General features: G+C 45.9%; 1 protein-coding gene across 1 annotated transcript in view; it reads left to right on the top strand.

Annotated features, from left to right (window-relative positions):
• Window positions 1-19,820, top strand: part of PPP1R14C (protein phosphatase 1 regulatory inhibitor subunit 14C) — an 88,906-nt gene that overhangs the window by 56,774 nt on the left and 12,312 nt on the right. Inside the window, exons 2-3 of the mRNA XM_060115285.1 lie at window positions 12,076-12,159; window positions 13,544-13,576. Coding sequence (XP_059971268.1) covers window positions 12,076-12,159; window positions 13,544-13,576 — 117 coding nt within the window. The remainder of the gene's footprint in view (window positions 1-12,075; window positions 12,160-13,543; window positions 13,577-19,820) is intronic.

The following is a 19,820-nucleotide window of genomic DNA, read 5'->3' as shown; positions in this document are numbered from 1 at the left end:
ATACAGAATGATGTCACTGCTCTAAACATGCCCCGTGCTCCACCCATTCAACCCCCCTTTCCTGTGAGCCTTTGACACCCACTGATCTTTTTACCATCTCCGTGGTTTTGCCTTTTCTAGAATGTCGTACAGTATGACATACATATACAGTAGGTAGTCCTTTCAGATGGGCTTCTTTCACTTAGTGATATGCATGAAGTTTCCTCCACGTCTTCTCGTGATTTGATAGCTCCTTTCACCAAGTCTTTCGAATTCCATCTGCACCGTGGCTACCGGTCCACACCTGGAAGTCTCCATGTGGAAATCACAGTTTCTGTTCGGTGCCTGGCGTCTCTTCCAAGTGGCATTTCCACATCACCTTCTCAGTCCTGCTCTTCTCTGCACCTGTCAGTCCTGAAGACATTTGGCTGATTTAGGAGTCTTCCCAAGGTAGGAGCTGGAAAATGACTGGATTCAGTGTTCTGTGTTCAGGAAATCTGATACCACAGTGACTCCATATTCCCGTCGGAATGATTCAGTGAAAGTTTTGGTAGCTGGGAGAACTGCCTTCTCTAAGAATTGGGCTGTACCAGACTTTGAGTCATGATTGCCTTTGTGACACCCTGGGGGGTAAATTGAGGGTTTCCAGCCTAAAAAGTTTTGCTTGGTCCCTAAGCAGTTCTACTGCAAAGGTGAGTGTATACCATCTTCTGTCAGAAGACATTCCTGGCCAGATCACTGAATGGATGGGAAGCGGGTCAGAGCCAAGTGTGACTTCTTGGAGACAGGCTGCACGGCCATTGCCTCTTGCTCTCCTTGGACGACATCAGCCCTGTCCTCTGGCACGCTACTTTATTCTTCCCCAGTGTCCTCATTCATCGCCTGCAGTCCAGGGCCAATTTGAGATCATTGCTGCGTTGCCTTGTTCGTGTTATGTTTTGGAGCTGCCCAGTCCCTCCTGTCTTTTCATGGTGTCCTAATGTCCGTGTCCTCCACTCCCTCGGTACCCACCTGGGAGCTTACCTGTGGTGGTCCTCATGATGTAGGTGCTGCCATGGAGACCAGAGGGTCAGAGGCCAGGCACTGCTGTCAGCCCAGGGAGCACAAGGATGGTGGTTGTCCATCTGCTGTAGCTAGAGCCTTTAGGATGTCCTGTCCCCACTGTCCTCAGGTACGCCATGGCTAAGAAGGTTGTTCCTGTCATCCTTGTGATCTGCCTTAGCCATCCCTTATTTTCAAATACCTTATTAGGGACAACCTCCCAGTTTTCTTGTCACTTTGGCATTGTTAGCAACCGGTTGTGCATCTTTAATGTTCATATGCAGAAATGCAGAACCAAGTGTTATTGTTTCCAGAAAGCTCTGCATCTGGGGATTTTTGCTTACATTTTCTTTTTTCTTTTTTCTCCTCTTAATCCTTATGTTTTTGAACAAGTTGTCAATGTTCTAGGTCTTTACTTACCATTTTCAGGCATCGGGAATGAAAGAGTTCTTGGAAGAGACATTTACATTGAACTTTATTTACTTTTTTTTTTTTTTTTTTTTCTTTTTTTGCGGTATGCGGGCCTCTCACTGTTGTGGCCTCTCCCGTTGCGGAGCACAGGCTCCGGACGCGCAGGCCCAGCGGCCATGGCTCACGGGCCCAGCCGCTCCGCGGCATATGGGATCCTCCCAGACCGGGGCACGAACCCGTATCCCCTGCATCGGCAGGCGGACTCTCAACCACTGCGCCACCAGGGAGGCCCCTATTTACTTATTTTTAAAGAGGAATGAAGTGATCAAAAGTGCCCAGTCAACTGAGCCCCTTCTGAGGTCATCTTACCATTTGCTAGTTTGCACTACCTGGCCAGGCACCTTCAGGCCAGCTTCTTACCCTGCCCTGAGAATTCCAGGTGTGGGAGATAGGGCCAGGGAGGTGAGTTATCTTGCCCCGCTCACGCCAGTTGTAAGGGGGAGGGACAGCATTTAAACCTGGGCCTGTCTCTCTCCAAACTCCGTGCACTGGGCCCACCACCATGTGTCCCCTGCCGGAGGGGGGTATCATATGTGCTGAGAAGCAGAGCCGCCTGAGGCCTGTGTGGGAACATGCAGGTTCTGACCCAGATCTCCCTGGTGTCCTTTTATCACAGAAGGATGTGGCCTCGTGAGCTCCTGGGACCAAGGATGAGACGTATAACCCTTTCTGCCCTGACTCTGAGTCCTTTTTTAAAAACCTCGTTTGGAGAGTTATGATTCTCTCTCCAGAGACAATCGTTTGTTCAAACAAATTGCTAAATGTTTTAGGAAGGGCACAGATTTGGGGGTGGACGAGGCCCTCCCCAGCTGCCCTGTGAAAGGGGAGCAGCGTGCATGGAGGACAGGGAAGGAAACCGGGGTGCAGCCTGGGGGGAGCCCCTCAGCTGGCTCCATGCTTTCCCAGGCAGCATCTAGGTCGTCTCCCCTAACATTCGGCCTGGGCACCCTCGCCAGGTGCCCTCCCTCACTGCCAACAGCTCACACCCACCATCGCACCCACCCAAGCTCAAGAGGGGGGCCTTGGGGCCTACTCCTCGCAAAACGCTCTGGCTCAGCCCGCCTCGTTAACCGGTGCAGCTGCACGTAGAGGAGTTTGCCCTTTGAGGTTTGGATTAGCGGTGACCCAAATAAGAGCAGAAGACATTTTGTGCAGTCACCCTGGTCTAAGCCAGTGTCATCTCTTACCCAGTTATTTCTGTGGCCTTGTAAGTGGTCCTGCCTATGCCCTCAGCCCTTTCTTCACAAAGCAGCCAGGGCAAGCCTTTGTAAAAGGTAAATCAGAGGGGATATGGGGATATATGTATACGTATAGCTGATTCACTTTGTTATACAGCAGAAACGAACACACCATTCATTGTAAAGCAATTATACTCCAATAAAAATGTTAAAAAAAAAATAAAAAGAAAAGAAAATCAGATCACACCATGCCCTGCTCAAACCCCCAGAGGCTTCTGTCTCAGTCGGGGTCCAAGTCAGAGTCTTTACAGGGGCCCCACCCCAAGTCCACTGCAGTGACCCTGGGAACCTTGCTTCTCAGACTCACCTGGGCACCTGCTCTATTCCCCTTCCGTGCTCTTCCCTCAGATTTCAGCACGGTCCTTCTTCAGGTCTGTTCTTCAGATCTTTCTCTCACTACTCTGACCACCCTATTAAAATTCCAGCTATCGTATTAGTCCCTGTCCCTCTCCTCTGCTGTTTTTTCTTGAAAATATTTATCACCATTTGCTACATCATATATTGTACTTAGGTGTTTATTGTCTGTCTTTCCCATCGGGGTTTTTTTTTTTAATAAATTTATTTATTTTATTTATTTATTTTTGGCTGCATTGGGTCTTCGTTGCTGTGCGCAGGCATTCTCTAATTGTGGTGAGCGGGGGCTACTCTTCGTTGCGCTGCGCGGGCTTCTCATTGCAGTGGCTTCTCTTGTTGCGGAGCACGGGCTCTAGGCGTGCGGCCTTCAGTAGTTGTGGCACATGGGCTCAGTAGTTCTGGCTCGAGGGCTCTAGAGCACAGGCTCAGTAGTTGTGGCGCACAGGCTTAGTTGCTCCGCGGCATGTGGGATCTTCCCGGACCAGGGTTCGAACCTGTGTCCCCTGCATTGGCAGGCGGATTCTTAACCACTGTGCCACCAGGGAAGTCCCCCCAATCAGGGTTTAATCTCCATGACAGCAAGTATTTTTGTCACTTGTTCATTCTTTACCTCCGGCGTCTAGAAAGTTTCTGGAATATAGCAGGTCCTCAGTAAATAGATGTCACATGGATTTTCACGTGACCAGTAGTGTGGATCTTTATATCTCTGAGCTGGCGTTTGTTTTATATTGTTGATTGTTAGGGCGACAGTCCTCAACTGGGCTGCTGTGACATGAGGTTGTGTCCCGAGTGATTGGTTCAATGATAATAGTGAAAGTACCAAATAAAGGTAGTGAACCATCAAAAAATTAAAACATATTCTGGGTGTTTGTAAAATAATGTCAGTGTTGCTCACTGGTATCACAGTGTATTTTCTTAAGCAGGAGGAAAGGGGGATGCTCGGGACAGGGCGTGCCCTGCAGCTTTTCTGCTTTCTGCTGCAGCCGTCATTTGTATGTGCTGATGCCCCAGAAATGAACCTTAGCTGCGGGGAGTGTGGTATAAAGGGACGTCCAGACCTGCTCCCCTGGGCAGCAGGGACAGCAGCCTCTCTGCATGCTATTTAAACCATCCCTTCACTTCATCATAGGATGAAGTTCAGTCAGGATACTTTAATCTTTTTAGAGGGGGAGTTTGGGGGATTTTGCTGTTTGAGCAAGCTTCAGCCTTTGAAGGTTATTTAACTTCTAAAACAAGTGTGTATTAGGGACGTGTTAGTAACACGGGATGGTACCATTCGCCAGTGTTGAAGTTGGAATGACCGACAATTGTTTACCTCATTTTAGTTCCATTTAAGGCCTCTCCTGCCGCAGCCCCTCGAAGTGGCCCAGCAGATGTGTGCCCATCAGGCACCGGACCCCCTGCCCGTGTTAAAAATAGGCTCATCTCCTCTCCCTTCACTCAGCTTCCCAGCTCTTTAAGCCTCCCCCCTCAGTCTTGATTTGTTTATGCCCTCTGGCCTTCATGGTCCACAGCTACAGGTGACTTTCCTAGTTTATTTCTTTGTTTCAGTGCAGCACTTCTTCCTGAAATGGGAGGTAAACATATAAGATATTAGGCCTGATGTGTCATAAAATGTCTATACTTTTTCTCTAACTCCTAGTCGATGGTCTGGGGGGACGTAGGTGTCCAGGTTGGAAATCGTTTCTCTTCAGGATTTTGGAATGATTGTTCCCCTGGCTTCCAGCTCACAGCGTTGCTGTTGGGAATCTTGGTGACGTTGATTCTCTGTCCTTCTGTGTGTGACCTGTTTTCCTCCTGAAAGCTTCCCAGATCTCCGCTTCATCCTCAGTGTTCTGATATTCCACAGTGATGTGCATAGGGTAGGCTGGGCTCCTTTTTTTTTTTTTTTTTGCGGTACGCGGGCCTCTCACTGCTGTGGCCTCTCCCGTTGCGGAGCACAGGCTCCGGACACAGAGGCTCAGCGGCCATGGCTCACGGACCCAGCCGCTCCGTGGCACGTGGGATCTCCCCGGACCGGGGCATGAACCCACGTCCCCTGCATCGGCAGGCGGACCCTCAACCCTCAACCACTGCGCCACCAGGGAAGCTCTGGGCTCCTTTTTAACTAGAAAAAATTTCTTGAAGATTCCAGGGCTGACTTAAAGGTGTAATACGATACTATTTAGATATGTACCACTTAAAACGAAAACTCTTTATGCTTATGGTTCTTCCGATTACAAAATCAAAATTGCAAATTAAACACAAAGTAACCAACCAACGGAACTCAAATGTACAACGTGAATCACCTGGGATGGCTGATGTCATTCTTTCTGTGAGAGGAATTAGGTACAGTTGGGGGTAGCACAGTGTCCTTTGAGCGATGGCTTCGGGCTTCACTTGGTGTGAATAAGTAAGTCAGTTATGCATTAAATCTGCTCTTCGGCCTTTTTCTCATTAGGTCATTAACCTAATGCTGCTTGATGATAAACACAGGGCTGATCTGATTATAGAACGGTCATCCAGATGATTCTTAGAATAAATGTGCTTGCTTATAGAAATGTTTTTGGGTTGTCATTAAAATGAAAACATGAGGGCTTCCCTGGTGGTGCAGTGGTTGAGAGTCCACCTGCCGATGCAGGGTACACGGGTTTGTGCCCCGGTCCGGGAGGATCCCACATGCCGCGGAGCGGCTGGGCCCGTGAGCCATGGCCGCTGAGGCTGCGCGTCCGGAGCCTGTGCTCCGCAACGGGAGAGGCCACGGCAGTGAGAGGCCCGCGTACCACACACACACACAAAAAAAACATGAAATGTAAATATTTTCACAGAGAAAATAATAATACTCACATAGTCCCTGGGAGCCCGTGTGCCTCTGTTCTTCTTAGGTTCTTCCTACGCCAGTTTCCCTGTAGGCCTGTGGAGGGGAGCCCTGGGGAGTGTGGGCTGTCAGAATAGGCCAGTGCCCCCCGACCCCGACCCCTGCTGCCCACGTTTCTCCCTCACTGCCACGGTGTCCACTGCACTCTAATCTCACGGTCCTTCACGTCCTTATCTTGGGACAGAGATGCAGAGAGCTGTGAGCCACTGTCACTTTCGGGGAGCCCTTGATCTGTGTGTTGTGGAGCGTGAAAACCATCATCCATTTTCAAGCTGCTTTAGCATCAGCATTCCTGCCCCCTTCACTGTTGTGGAGATCAGCGAGCATTTGTATTTTTTTAACAGCTGACGCCACACTTGACAGGGCTCGTGGTGTGAATTTTCTGGCGAGCTGGACGTGTGTGTGAGTGTGCATGTGTGTTTTCACTGCAGGCCGTCTGTTTCGGGAACACAATACTCGTTGCATCAGCGCATCGTGGTGCCTGAGCCCCCGGTGGTCGCAGGCTCGGCTGAGGTCCTGCTTGCGCGGGGCTGTGCCTCTGGCCCTCGGCGCTACAACGTGTCCCTGTGCAGTGGCAGCGTGGGGTCCTCCTTCTGCATAGGGTTGGTGGTTGCTGGAGGTGGCTTCCCTCTGAACTGCCTGTTGGTTTGTGAGTGTCTTCGAGGTCCCAGGCGTGCTCTCTGTCACGGCATGTTTCTCCAAAACCTCACAGGCTCAAAACCTGCATCTTCCTTTTACCTTTCCCTTCTCCCTCCTCCAACATCCAGTTCATCTCCAAATTCCATCCCTTTTCCAAATTCCATCCCTTTTCCCTTCCTGTTTAAAATCTTTCCAGGGCTTCCCTGGTGGCGCAGTGGTTGAAAGTCCGCCTGCCGATGCAGGGAACACGGGTTCGTGCCCCGGTCCAGGAAGATCCCACATGCCGCGGAGCGGCTGGGCCCGTGAGCCATGGCCGCTGAGCCTGCGCGTCCGGAGCCTGTGCTCCGCAACGGGAGAGGCCACAACAGTGAGAGGCCCGCGTACCGCAAAAAAAAAAAAAAAAATCTTTCCATTCTTGCCACCGCTGGCATCCAGGCCGTGATACCTCCCACGGGACGGCCACCTCTCAGCAGCCTCCCCTACCCCCTCCTCGTTCCCGGGGCCCTGCTGCTGGGCCAGCTCTCCCAGCATTTCCCACCCTTGCTCTGGAGCCCGCATTGGCTACAGTCTCTGCAGGCTGAGGACAAACTGGCCGCATGAAGGCTGATGGATTTTGTTTGTCTTTCACAATATTTTAAAGAGTTGTAAACCAACTTAAAAAATATTTTAATATTAAAACTCTGTATTTTCAGCTTTTCTGAAAACTTGGAAAATCTGACAGCATAGAGCACATGTTCCTAAAAGGTTACAATAGTTGGAAATGGAGGGGTTTTTTTGTTTGTTTGTTTTTGGGGTTTTTTTGGCGGTACGCGGGCCTCTCACTGTCGTGGCCTTTCTCGTTGCGGAGCACAAGCTCCGGACGCGCAGGCTCAGCGGCCATGGCTCACGGGCCCAGCCACTCCGCGGCATGTGGGATCTTCCCAGACCGGGGCATGAACCCGCGTCCCCTGCATCGACAGGCAGACTCTCAACCACTGCGCCACCAGGGAAGCCCTGGAGGGTTGTTTTGTTTTGCTTTTTGCTGCCTTTCCCTGGGGCATGCTTTCTCTCGTTTGCCGCACTCTTCACTACTCCTTATTGCACCCCACCTGCCTCAGCTCTCATTCTGGCTTTCATAGTCATTAATATTCATAGCCCAGAGCTCTCTGACCCCCAGGCCAAGGACCTTTCTACACCCTGTGCTTAGAACAACCCTTGTATTTTGCCTTCTGTGTGTACCATTCTGCCTCTTTTGGGGGCTCTCTCTCCCCCTCTAAACCTATCCAAATCCTGCCGTTCCACAAGGCCAGCCTACATGCTCTCTCCTCTGTGAAGCCCTCCCCACCTGCCCCAGGAGGAAGCTTTCCCCTCCTTAATGAGAAAGCATTTTTGGTTTGTCTCTGTCTTTTGGTGCCGTTGGATATCATTTGTTTCTATGCTTCGGCTGCCCCTCCAGAGCAGGGCCTCACGGTGTTGATACCGTGCTCGTGTATGGTGGATGCTCAGTGACGTACAACCAGATAGATGCACAGACATGGTCAAGGGCCTCTTTCTGTGGGTATCGACAAGAAGGTGAATATAGGATGCTGTTAGCTGGTGACTTACCCCGGCCACTCCTAAGAGGTTGTTTCGTTTTTGTCACCAGAGGCCCTGTTTGCAGATCTATTTTTAACGTGGGGAAATCCCCCAAACACAGCTAGGTTCTGGCAAACCAGAGTAGGCTGTGGGTGTAGTCAGTCCCTGGTAAGTGATTTTATCTATCACCAAGGTTACTCAGTGATACTGCTTTATACAGAAGGTAGAGCTCCAGAGAACAATTGAATGTGGACTATTGCTACACTCATTAAAAATATTTAATACCAAATATACACAGGATTCTATGCTTGATACTAGATCGGTCTTTTCTGCCTACATGTACCTCCATGGCCCCCATCTCCATGTCCTCAGTGGGGCTTTGGTTTCAGTATCGCCGACCTTCAGAACCCACCCTGCTCCACACTCCTGGTACGTGTGCTGAGCCTGACCTCCTCCTGGCCTCTGAGAGAAGTGGGTGGGGGTAATGAGAAGCTCAGAGGTTGGGAGAAAATGCCGATGTCTAGTGATTTGTTGTAATTACTCAGCCAGTGAATACTTGTTTTGCATCAAGCCTAGCCCAGGGTTTCCCAGCCACATGCCCTTGGGGCCTGGTAGTGACCTTGCGGTGCTAGCTGTTTTCTTTATTCCTGTCAAGCTCCTTTGAGACAGGAGGAGGCTTCGCTTTGTCTGGGCCAGAGGGTGAGTTGGACTCAAGGGCCGTCCCGTCCAGCGGTGTGAAAGGCCCCATGTCTGCACTGTCTGGTGCAGCAGTCACTCGCCACGTGTGGCAACTGAGCCCTGAAATGTGGCTAAGGTGACTGAGGAACTGGATTCTTAACTGTATTTCATCTTAGCAAATTTAAACTGAAATACGGCCCAGACCTCAAGGGTTGGGAAAAATGGGTCAGATGTGGTCAGCGCCTGAGGGAGAGCCCAATGCAGTCGTGCTGAGAGGACACCTAATTGCAGATGCTGCTGTGTGGGTGCGACTCTACTTTGCTATACAAGTAAAAGCCTGTTTGACCAAATTTGGCAGGGCTTCAAAGCTGAACAATGTTTGCAGGGAAACCCATGGCTGTGCTGTTCTGCTGGGGGCATTGTTCGCTTATTCTTTAATTTCCTTTCAGAACAGCAGACACAGAGCTCCCCTTAGCTGTGATTACTTGAACAGTTTCTACAACCTGCTTCCTCTGCTTGATTTCATTAAACTGTGACATAAATACATACTTGGTGCCCAGACCACGTCTAAATGCTGAACCCAAATGACGGTTTTTGGGGAGGAGTGGGGGAACTTAGGGGGAGGCTGTATAGACTGTTACACAGATTGATACTTGTGGGTTTATCGCTTTTGCTTGGCTTTTCTTGAACAGAGTCAGCTGAAATCGGCTCTGGGTATTTTGACCTCACATGGTGGTTATTAAAGCCACGCCAAGCCGTGGACGTAGGTGAATTAATCTTGAGCCACATTTGCTAGAATACACACACAACGTGTGCCCGGCGCTGCTCCAGAGGCTGGATTGCCGTGGCTTCAGCATTTTTTGGCCTGGGGAGGGTCCACGTGGTCCATGTGTGATTTATCCACACTGCAGCTTGCCAGCTGCCATCTGTGTTCATGGACTGCCAGTTGTTCTGTAATCCAGTGAGTTTCTTTGTTGGTGTTTCAGTTTCCATTGGTCCTTTCACTGTGGAAAGTCTGGCAGACCCTTGAGAGCTGTACCACTCTCGGTGGCTCCCCAAATGACTCCCCTCTCCCCCTGCAGTCTTCCTTTCAGCCACAATTCCAAATATACACAAAATCGGAAGTCGGGCACAGGCAGCGTTGGGGCAAGAGAATGCCAGGGTGGAGGGGACGCGGTCGCCAGGGAGGCTGGTACCCATACAGGGAAGCTGTGTGCACGTCCAGTGCTGAGCAGTGCTCAGCATCCTGACTGAATAGAGTACAGCCTTGGGATCCTCCAGCATCCTCCCCCGCTGATGGAGGCTACATCTGTACCCATCTCCCTGCTCTGCCCTGGAGGGGGCTTAAAAATGGCATCTCATTTGAAACAGCAGCTCTGTGCCAGTCTGAGAGACACACTGGCTGGATGAAAGTGTGGGATGGATGGCTTCTGGTGAAGGAGGGGAAAGCCACAGCAGCTCAGCCGGCTATAAGCGGAGGACAGTGATGCTGTGTCCACTGCCATATGTAGATTGAGTCTCAGGGCCTGGTACTGTCAAATATTCCCATAGGCAGATATACCTCCACCCCTGTACCGTTTTCCTGACATCCTCGGAAGCCAGGTGATTATGTTTTAATTTTACTCCTATCTCTACTCTCCAGTAAGAAGTGTTCTTTCCTAGTTCTAAGGTCATTTGAATTTTCTAAGGAGATATGCTTTTTTTCCCCCATTTTTTGTTAGTATTATTATTAAAACTTTTAAAAGAGATTTTAACCTTAATAAGACTAAGATGTTAGACTTGCCCCTCTGCTTTGGGTTCAGTTTTTCTTCTGCTTTATCTGCGCTTTCCAGTATGGATTGCATATCTCACCGTAGTAAAGAAACAAAAGTCAGCACCCCTATTTACAAGGGTTTTAGGAGCTCTGTGTCAGGAACTGGAGGCAGAGACCAATATACATATTTCTTATTATTATTCACAGTGGTGTATAATATTCCTCAGTTTCCTCAAAACACTTGGGTCGTCACTTTTGTGCTGGAGCAGGAAAAAGAATGGTTGAGCACTATTAGTAAATGCATTTTACTAGAAAGGAAGTTCTCAGAAGGTCAGCCTTGCCCCTGAAGACCAGACAACACAGCTGGCACAGAGCGGCTAAGCCCAGGAGTCCGCACAGGTGTCCCCCACACAGGTTTCTCCATGGCTTCTGCAGACACTCCTCGGCCATCCCTGTGGCTGGGACGAGTTGGCCTGCAGGTGACTCCTCGTGGGAAGGGGAAATGCAAAATTACAGCCCTCTCCTCAATGCGATCTTCTCTCAGCGTTCTCAGAGATGTGGGGAAGATCAGGTAACAGACAGAATGAGAGGTAGCCAAGATCTGCTGTGGGTTGGAGCTGCAGATTCCAAATCAGTGAGGTCTGTCACCGCATTGCAGCTGGACTTTCCTGCCCCCTGTTATGGACTGGATGTCTTTGGCTGCAGGAATATGAAACTTGACTCACAATAATGGGGCTTTACTAGAATGTCGGTGGGCTTCAGAAGTGGTTTGACGCGGTGATGTCATCCATAACCCTCTTTTTCCATATTTCTCCCCACTCTGCCCACCGTGAGTCAGGCTCTCCCTTCGTGGTTGCACGGTTGTTGCCGGCAGTTTCTAGGTTACAGGCTTCCTCAGCCGGCTCTCCAGCGGGGACGCTTCTCTTGAAAGAGCTTCTGTTCCTAGAACCCCCATTAGTCTCGGTTGAGTCTGTAACTGGGGTTGGGGTGATACGAACCCAAGAGCCCTACCTCAGAAGTGCGCGGCACACTCAGGTTTTCCCAGACCCAGAGCTAGGAAGGGAGATGCGGACCTCCCCCCACCCCCCAAAAAAAGAGCAGGGAAGGGTAGGTGTTGAGCAGGAAACTGCAAGTCTCACTACTCTTCCTATAATCTGCCAATCCCCCATTACATACTCAGAAGTGCAGTTTTTTTGCCAGAAAGTAGAAAATCGTCATTTTTGAAATAGCACTACTTTCTGCGCTTTGTGACCCTTACGTCTCCTTTGCTCCCTCCTCCTCCCTCGGTTCCCTTTCCCTCCTCCCCCTTCCCGCCTCATCTCCCTTTTTTCTACTGTTTCCGCCTTTCTCTCTATCTCCTACTTCCCATTCCTTCTTCTTTTCCTCCCCTTCCTCCTAGTCTCTTCTCTCCTCCCCCCTTTAATTGTCAATGCATCGATATAACTGAACTGAATTGGTTCCATACAATGTAGTATCTCACTAAATAGAATGCTTTCACATTTGCCCCCCAGGAAGAAGAAATGCCAGATGTGGAAATTGACATTGATGATCTTCTTGATGCAGACAGTGAGGAAGAGAGAGCTTCAAAATTACGGGTAAGCAGCATTCAAAATCTAGAACCTTTGATGGATGCTTGAATCCACATGGGTCTCCTGAGCGTGGCTTGCAGTGATTCTGCCCCGGGGCGGCACTCGGGCAATGGCCGTTTGTAGAGAGAAAGCAATGGGATGATGAGTATTCACCCTCACAAACTGCATCTCTGGTGATAAGGCAGGTCTTGACTATAGTCAGTTCTTAAAGCACCTTACAGATATGAGTTTCTCCAGCCTTAACTTCTTGGGAGAAACATGGTTCTTCCTTTCTTCTCTCCAAAGATCCGTTTGCCAGAGAAGGAAGTGACGTCCCATAGTTATATGAGAAGGAGAGGGACTGAGCTAGACCTGGAGTATCTAAGCTCAGGCTTCTGGTCTTGCAGTTGTGGATTATATCATTCATGAAATTAATTTCTAGATAAGATTGTTTACTATATAATTCAGTTTAATAAAATATCCTTTATTGGAGTATGCTCACCTGATACCATGGATGTTGAGATGCCCCATGTCTCCTTTCTCCAGAGCAATAAAATATTTGTTTCCCTTCCCGCAGGAAGTCAAATGTATCATTTTTAAGTCTGCATTTGGGAGTTTCTAAAACCAATTAACCTTTGACCTGCCATTGCTCTTAATGTTCACTGATAATTACTGTGAATGGCTGTTAGTTATCACTGATGGCAAATGATCAGTAAAGGCAAGTAAAGGGCACATTTGAATGTGTTTAATGTGTTAGTAATTGCTGGTGTCTCTTGAGTGGTGAAAAGTCTCAATTTAATGTTTATCTCTTATTGGTAAATTTAGCTGGGAGAAGGTAGCATCCTAGTTCTGACAGTTACAATACAAAAAACACAAAAACAAAAAACCAGGCACCAGATCTATAAAAAATGTAATGACATAAAATTTTTTTCTTAAAAGTAAGAACTTGAAAGGGGCTTTGGCTGCCATCAGGTCACTCCCTTTGGTTCCCAGGGGAGGACAACCAAAGCCTGCTGAGGTGTGACAGGCTACTCTGTGGTTACATCACAGCCAGGCCCTCCCTCTCCACATCCAGTGTGATTGTCACCATCTCTTACAGGCTGTCTCAACTTAAGTGTATCCAGTTCATTATTAACCACATTGGCAGCCAGAAGGACAGGTATGTGTGTGTGCTTCTGTGTGTGTGTGTGTGTATTCTTAAGAGTGCAAGGCATTCCTGCAAAGGAAGGGTACAACTTTTTGTATCTTCAGAGGACCAACAAATGCTGAAATAAAGTGTGGTTCTAGGTAGTCAATATGAAAAATTGATTTACCATGTTAAGAATAATACTATAAAGATGAAATGATTTTTGACTTCACTTTTAAAATGATACTGAGTTTTAAAATAAAACCTCTGTGTGTTTCATTCTAGGAAGCTCTCGTAGACTGCTACAAACCAACAGAGGTAAACAAATTACTTTTCCTAAATGCCAAGTTTGAATTGGTTTTTATTAAATCAATTTGTCTATTTTTAAAGCTAAACCATAATAAGCATGGTGATTATGTGTATATTAAGTAGCCATTATTATCCATAAGTGAAAGGCATGTGTTTGTTTGTTTGTTTTTAATTAATTAATTAATTTTTGGCTGCATTGGGTCTTTGTTGCTGCGCGTGGGTTTTCTCCAGTTGCAGTGAGCGGGGGCTACTCTTGGTTGCGGTGTGCGGGCTTCTCACTGTCGTGGCTTCTCTTGTTGCGGAGCACGGGCCCTAGGCGGGCAGGCTTCGGTAGTTGTGGCTCGCGGGCTCTAGAGCGCAGGCTCAGTAGTTGTGGCGCACAGGCTTAGTTGCTCCGGGGCATGTGGGATCTTCCCAGACCAGGGATCGAACTGTGTCCCCTGCATTGGCAGGCAGATTCTTAACCACTGCGCCACCAGGGAAGCCCTCAGGGGTTTGAATAGTACTAACTTGCTTATTTGTAAACCTCAGCACGTCTGGTTCTGGAAGACTTAAAACTAATGGAATTGGGTGTGTTGCCTGCTTTTATATAAAAGCCAGACTTCAAAGGAAATTGTGAGAGGGTTTGGAATCATTTTAGTAGAAGTTTTAGATTTATAACTAGAGAATACATTCTATTAGTGTATAGGTATGTATTTTTTAAAAGCTTAAAGCTGATTCTGTCATTCATAATTGAGTGATTGCCTTTATTGGAAGGATAAATTTTATGCTTTGTTTGGATATTTATCAAGTGTGTAAGTATTAATGTAAAAAACAATAGATGTTAGTTTGATTAGACCAAAGCATTTAATGTATATGCTAATGACCAAAAGCTTGAACAGTGTACAAATTAAGAATTTGATCAGTTATGAATATATTGGTAAAAGAGGTACTTTCAGTTTGTTCCTGTGATAAATCAGAGAAATTAGAAGATCCATCAGATGTTTTGTAGTCTGTTTGCAATATCAAAGCAATGATGGTAGGACTTCTGTTTTTTTGAAGTGGTATAATTACAAAGTGAGAGGAAAGCGTGCTTTTAAGAGTGCGTAACATTTAAATGAGTGTGTGGGGTTTTAGGGTAATTTGGTTTGAGGTCAGTTACTTATTTGAGCTTTATTCTTACAATCTCCAGTTTTCCTTTATATTGATTTCATCCTGTATTCATAGAGATTTTTTCATTTTAATTTTAGCTATTAAAATATATATATTTTGGGCTTCCCTGGTGGCGCAGTGGTTGGGAGTCCGCCTGCCGATGCGGGGGGTGTGGGTTCATGTCCCGGTCTGGGAGGATCCCACGTGCCGTGGAGCGGCTGGGCCCGTGAGCCATGGCCGCTGGGCCTGCGCGTCCGGAGCCTGTGCTCTGCGGCGGGAGAGGCCACAGCAGTGAGAGGCCCGCGTACCGCAAAAAAAATAATAAAATAAAATAAAATAAAATAAAATATATATTTTTTAATCAATGTAATACACATACATAATTTTGAAAGCCTAAAATACTATTAGGCTTATGAAGAAAAAGTAGGAGTGTCTTTCCCACTCCTTAGTCCCCTTCCCTAGAGGTGTATATTTTATATTTACATACTACATTTGTATATTTTTATACAACAACAATTTTGGCTGTTTCTCTGCTATTTACTCTTTTATTCCTAAATATACATTTACTACTTTTTTTTTCACTTCTTGACTTAAGAGGAAATATGATAGATCCCTCACTCTCCACACAATTCATTTCCCTCCATCCCCTCAATAAAGTTATATAACAGTATTAATTTAAATCAGTAGTCAAGGTTCATAATATTATGATTTAAACAGATTTTTTCACTGCTAAGTCAAACAGTGAAATATGACCACTGCTCCTTTCTTGTATAGTCATTTGTTTTTCCTAGAGTTGATAACTACCTTGTCATTTATTTTTGTCTAATGCCTATTGATATTTTTTGTTAAACTCTCCAGAATCTTTGACAAACTTGTCATATATTTTTTTGTATGCTCCAACATATAATTACTATTCCTCCATGCCAGGCTTTCTTCCTGGAGCCCCTATGCAACAATCGGGAGACGTTATTCTCTGGGTTTACTGAGTAGCTACTGTCCTGAAAGTTCTGTTCAGATGCTTTGTTTCTTAAATCCCAGTCTTCCTCATTTTAGTTGGAGTACATCATCCAGTAGCTTTTTGAGAAAGGATGCATAAAAGGTAAATTTTTCCATCCTTGCATATATGAAAATGTATCTTGATCAATAGTTTGGATGGTGTAGAATAAAATTCATTTTTAAAACTCAGTTTTAAAGGCATTATTCAACTATTGTATTACTTCTGTTGTTAAGAAGTCTGATGCCTTTTCCATTCTCAGACCTTTGTAGGTGACCTGTTCTTTTCCCTTCGGTTAACTTTTAGGATTATCTCCATATTTTGAAATTTTACAGTGATATGCTCTAGTGTGGCTCCTTTTCTCTTCATATGCTGGGTACTTTATAAGCTCTTTTATTTATTTTTTAAATTAAGTTTTATTGGAATATAGTTGCTTTACAATGTTGTGTTAATTTCTACTGCACAGCAAAATGAATCAGCTGTACATACACATATATCCCCTCTCTCTTGTCCTTCCTTCCTATTTAGGTCACCACAGTGCATGAAATAGAGTTCCCTGTGCAATACAGTATGTTCTCATAGTTGTCTATTTTATACATAGTATCAATAGTGTAGATGTGTCAATCCCAATTTCCCAATTCCTCCCACCCTTGTAAACTCTTTCAGTCTGAAGATTTATGCCTTTCAGTTCTTCAAAACTTGCCTTTTATTATCTATTACTTTTTCCCTCAGTATTCTATATTTTTGGCTCTCCTGTTATTTAGATGTTTTACCTTCTGGATGGGACCTCTAATTTCTTATCTTTTCCCTTCTGTGTTTCATCTCCTTGATCTTTTGTTCTACTTTCTGAAAGATTTCCCTGACTTTATCTTCTAGCCTTTTTACTGATATTTTTAAATTTCAGCTATCTTATTTTTAATATCTAAGAACCCTTTTTCTAAATCACTGTCTACTATTTCATTTTAGTATTTCTTCTTATATTATGGATGCACTCATTTCTTTTTTTTTTTTCCCTTTGAGAATATCAGTCAAATGTTTTATTTTCTTTGTTTTTGTTTTCAAGATTATTCTGCCCTCTGCATTTTCTCAGAATCACCTTTTTTTCTGTCTGTTTTTGTCTGTCTTTAGTGATTCTGGGGAGTGTACCCATGTTTGAATGTTAGGACCCAGTACACTGATTGGAATCTGTGTGAGCACAGCTTGTCCATTGAGACCCATTGGTGGGTCTCACCATGGAGTGGCCAGGTTGCAAATCAGATTTTTCTCAGTGTGTGTGTGTATGGAGCAGGGGGATTCCTCATACTGTCACTATTTGGACATCTTTTTTTTTCTGGAGTTTTTTTTTTTTTTTAAGAGTTTGATCCTGTTAACTCCTATCTGAGGGCTGATCATCAGATTTCAGCCTCTTTGGAAGTAAGGATGGGAAGGTGGCAGAAGACCTCACCATTTAATTCTTTGGGGACTAGAACTCCTTTATTTAAAGTTATTTGGGAAATTAATGTAAGAGTTAAAACATTTAGGTATTTGGAGAGCAGTAGCAAATTGTTGTGAAGGGTTAGACAAGCTTAGTGGGATTGTAGTCAGGAAAAGTGATGGATTATGCTGATGAATTAACACGTGATGAGGGGGTGGGGGATTGCTGCTGAGAGTAGATCCGGACTGTTGGGTATAGACGTGCCATTTACTCACTTTATCATTCCCTTTTTCTTCAGTTCTTCTGGGTGGAGAAGTTCATGTTTTGGTGTTTAGGTGAGAAGGGTTGGATATGCATGAGTCCCCCTCTCCCTCGAGGTTTTGCAGTGTCTAGGGAGAAAAATATTTACACTTATTCACAACAGTTAGATGAAATGCAAGGTCTTGTCATCCTGTAACAAAAGCGTCCCTCATCCGGTCTCTGTAAGGAGGCTTATGAGATGAAAGGATATGGTATTTGAATGCTCTCAGAGTTCCAAAGGAAGAAAGAAGAAAAAAGCGCTGGAATTTACGAGTGAGCCTCTCGTGTTCCTTGTTTAGCTCATGGTTTCTAGGAATGGAAATGGTGTCAAATGCTGGGGAATTTCAGTCAAGCTCATTGATCTATTAAAGAATCATTTCAGAGAAGTTTGGGTAGTTTTGCCTTTGAGTTTAGGTGCATAAGAAACAGATTTTACTGGCCCCCGGATTGTGATGATAAACATAATAGCTTGTGTTTCCCCAGAGCTCTAGAGTTCAGATTGCGGGAACAAGCATTATCTTATTTAATCCTCACAACCATCACTTGAAGTCGAGAACTTGCGTACCTTGTCTAAGACCTCATAGCAGTGAGCAGAGAGGCCAGGACTCATCCCCGAGTTTCTGACACCTGATCTTGTGCTCTTTCTTTCCATCCTGCCAGTCTTCCTAAGCTGCTTGACTCGGCAAGACCTTTAGGACATTAAAGGACTTTGTCTTATCTCAGCTAAATGCCTAACAAATTAATGATGTTCTTTTTCAAGTCGTCTTCTCTGGAGGTGCTATTTTTTTGATTAAAAGCATTTTACATACAGTTATTATGCCACTTTGAAGTTAGAAATGTAAGGAAGCCATCTTTGCTGAATCAGACACGTCTATTTATAGTCTCATTGCAGAGGCTGGGGTGGGGAGTGAGGGGTGGAAAGAAGGCTGGGCTTTGAATCAAGAGTCTTACACCGGGCCTCCCTGGTGGCGCAAGTGGTTGAGAGTCCGCCTGCCGATGCAGGGGATACGGGTTCGTGCCCCGGTCTGGGAGGATCCCATATGCCGCGGAGCGGCTGGGCCCGTGAGCCATGGCCGCTGAGCCTGCGCGTCCGGAGCCTGTGCTCCGCAACGGGGGAGGCCACAACAGTGAGAGGCCCGCATACCGCAAAAAAAAAAAAAAAAAAAAAAAAAGAGTCTTACACCGGCACCGGCACCAAACGTGTGTGACTTTAAGCAGTTTTCTCAACCTCTCCGAGCCTCCATTTCCTCCTTTATAAAAATGGAGGTAATCCTAACCACCTCCCTGGGTTTTAGTAAGGGCTGTTTGCAATGATAATTCTCTTAGTGATAACAACAAAAACAATAATAATAACAGCTCAGTCATTACTGAGCACATGCCAGGCACTGATCTAATCACATGTATTAATTCATTTCACCTTCGCAACAGAACTGTGAGGTTGGCACTATGATCATCAGCTAGACAATGTGAGACACAGAAGCCTGCATAATTTGCCTCAGGTGACACAGTAAATAAGTGGAGAAGTCAGGGTACATAGGAAAGCAAATAACATGGAGCTTGACACATGCTAGTTGAATCTGGTTCCATATAAGGCAGTGCTACTCCATTACATATTAAATACGCAAAATGCCCAAATTCACTGATAATGATATCCATTTTGAAGAGCAGACTTTAAAGAAGCTGCTGATTTCACAGAAGTGATATTGTTTTGCAATGTCACTTTCTGTCACAGACTTTGGCTCCATGGTTTCATCCTGTGTGGGTCCCTGGCTAATAAGAAAGGGACTCACGTGTCCCCATTTTGATTCATATTCCAAACTGTGGACCCTTGACATTTAAACCTTTCCTGACTTAGACCCTTTAGAAAACACAGCACTATAACTGTGGTCACCACACTAACAGATTAGTGGTTAACTAGTAAGAATGGTGTTTTCATTTTTTCCCCTTGAGCAAATGCCATTTCTGATGTAGTTGATATTAAAATAGAGCTGATTTAAAGGTAGAAGAAAGATGTTTCTAGATAACGCATGAAGAAAAGGAGTAATTTTGTTCTGGTTATTACTTGGATTTGAAGGATCCTAGTGGACCTTGTAGAAATCAGGGAGAAGGATGTCGAGGCCAGCTAGCCAGGCTAGAGAGGAGCTTCTTTTCTTATTTCTCACTCTTACTTTGCATGGTTTTCAAATCTCAGGATCACAGAGGAGCGCTTCCATTGTACTGGGATGGTGGACAGAAAAATGCACTTAGTATGGGCTTGAGGGCACCTCTCTTACCACCTGTTAAGGGAATTGCCAGTTCTCTCTGTGGACTTCTAGAAACCTCTTTTTATAGTTAAAGGTGGCTGTGCCGTTGCTCTCTGATAAACATCAGAGTTTTCTTTCTGATTTATTTCCTTTCTGTTATATGGAGGTCGA

This window comes from Mesoplodon densirostris, chromosome 12 (assembly GCF_025265405.1).
Source record: "Mesoplodon densirostris isolate mMesDen1 chromosome 12, mMesDen1 primary haplotype, whole genome shotgun sequence".
Classification (NCBI taxonomy): domain Eukaryota; kingdom Metazoa; phylum Chordata; class Mammalia; order Artiodactyla; family Ziphiidae; genus Mesoplodon; species Mesoplodon densirostris.
This window is presented reverse-complemented; position numbering and strand designations above follow the sequence as displayed.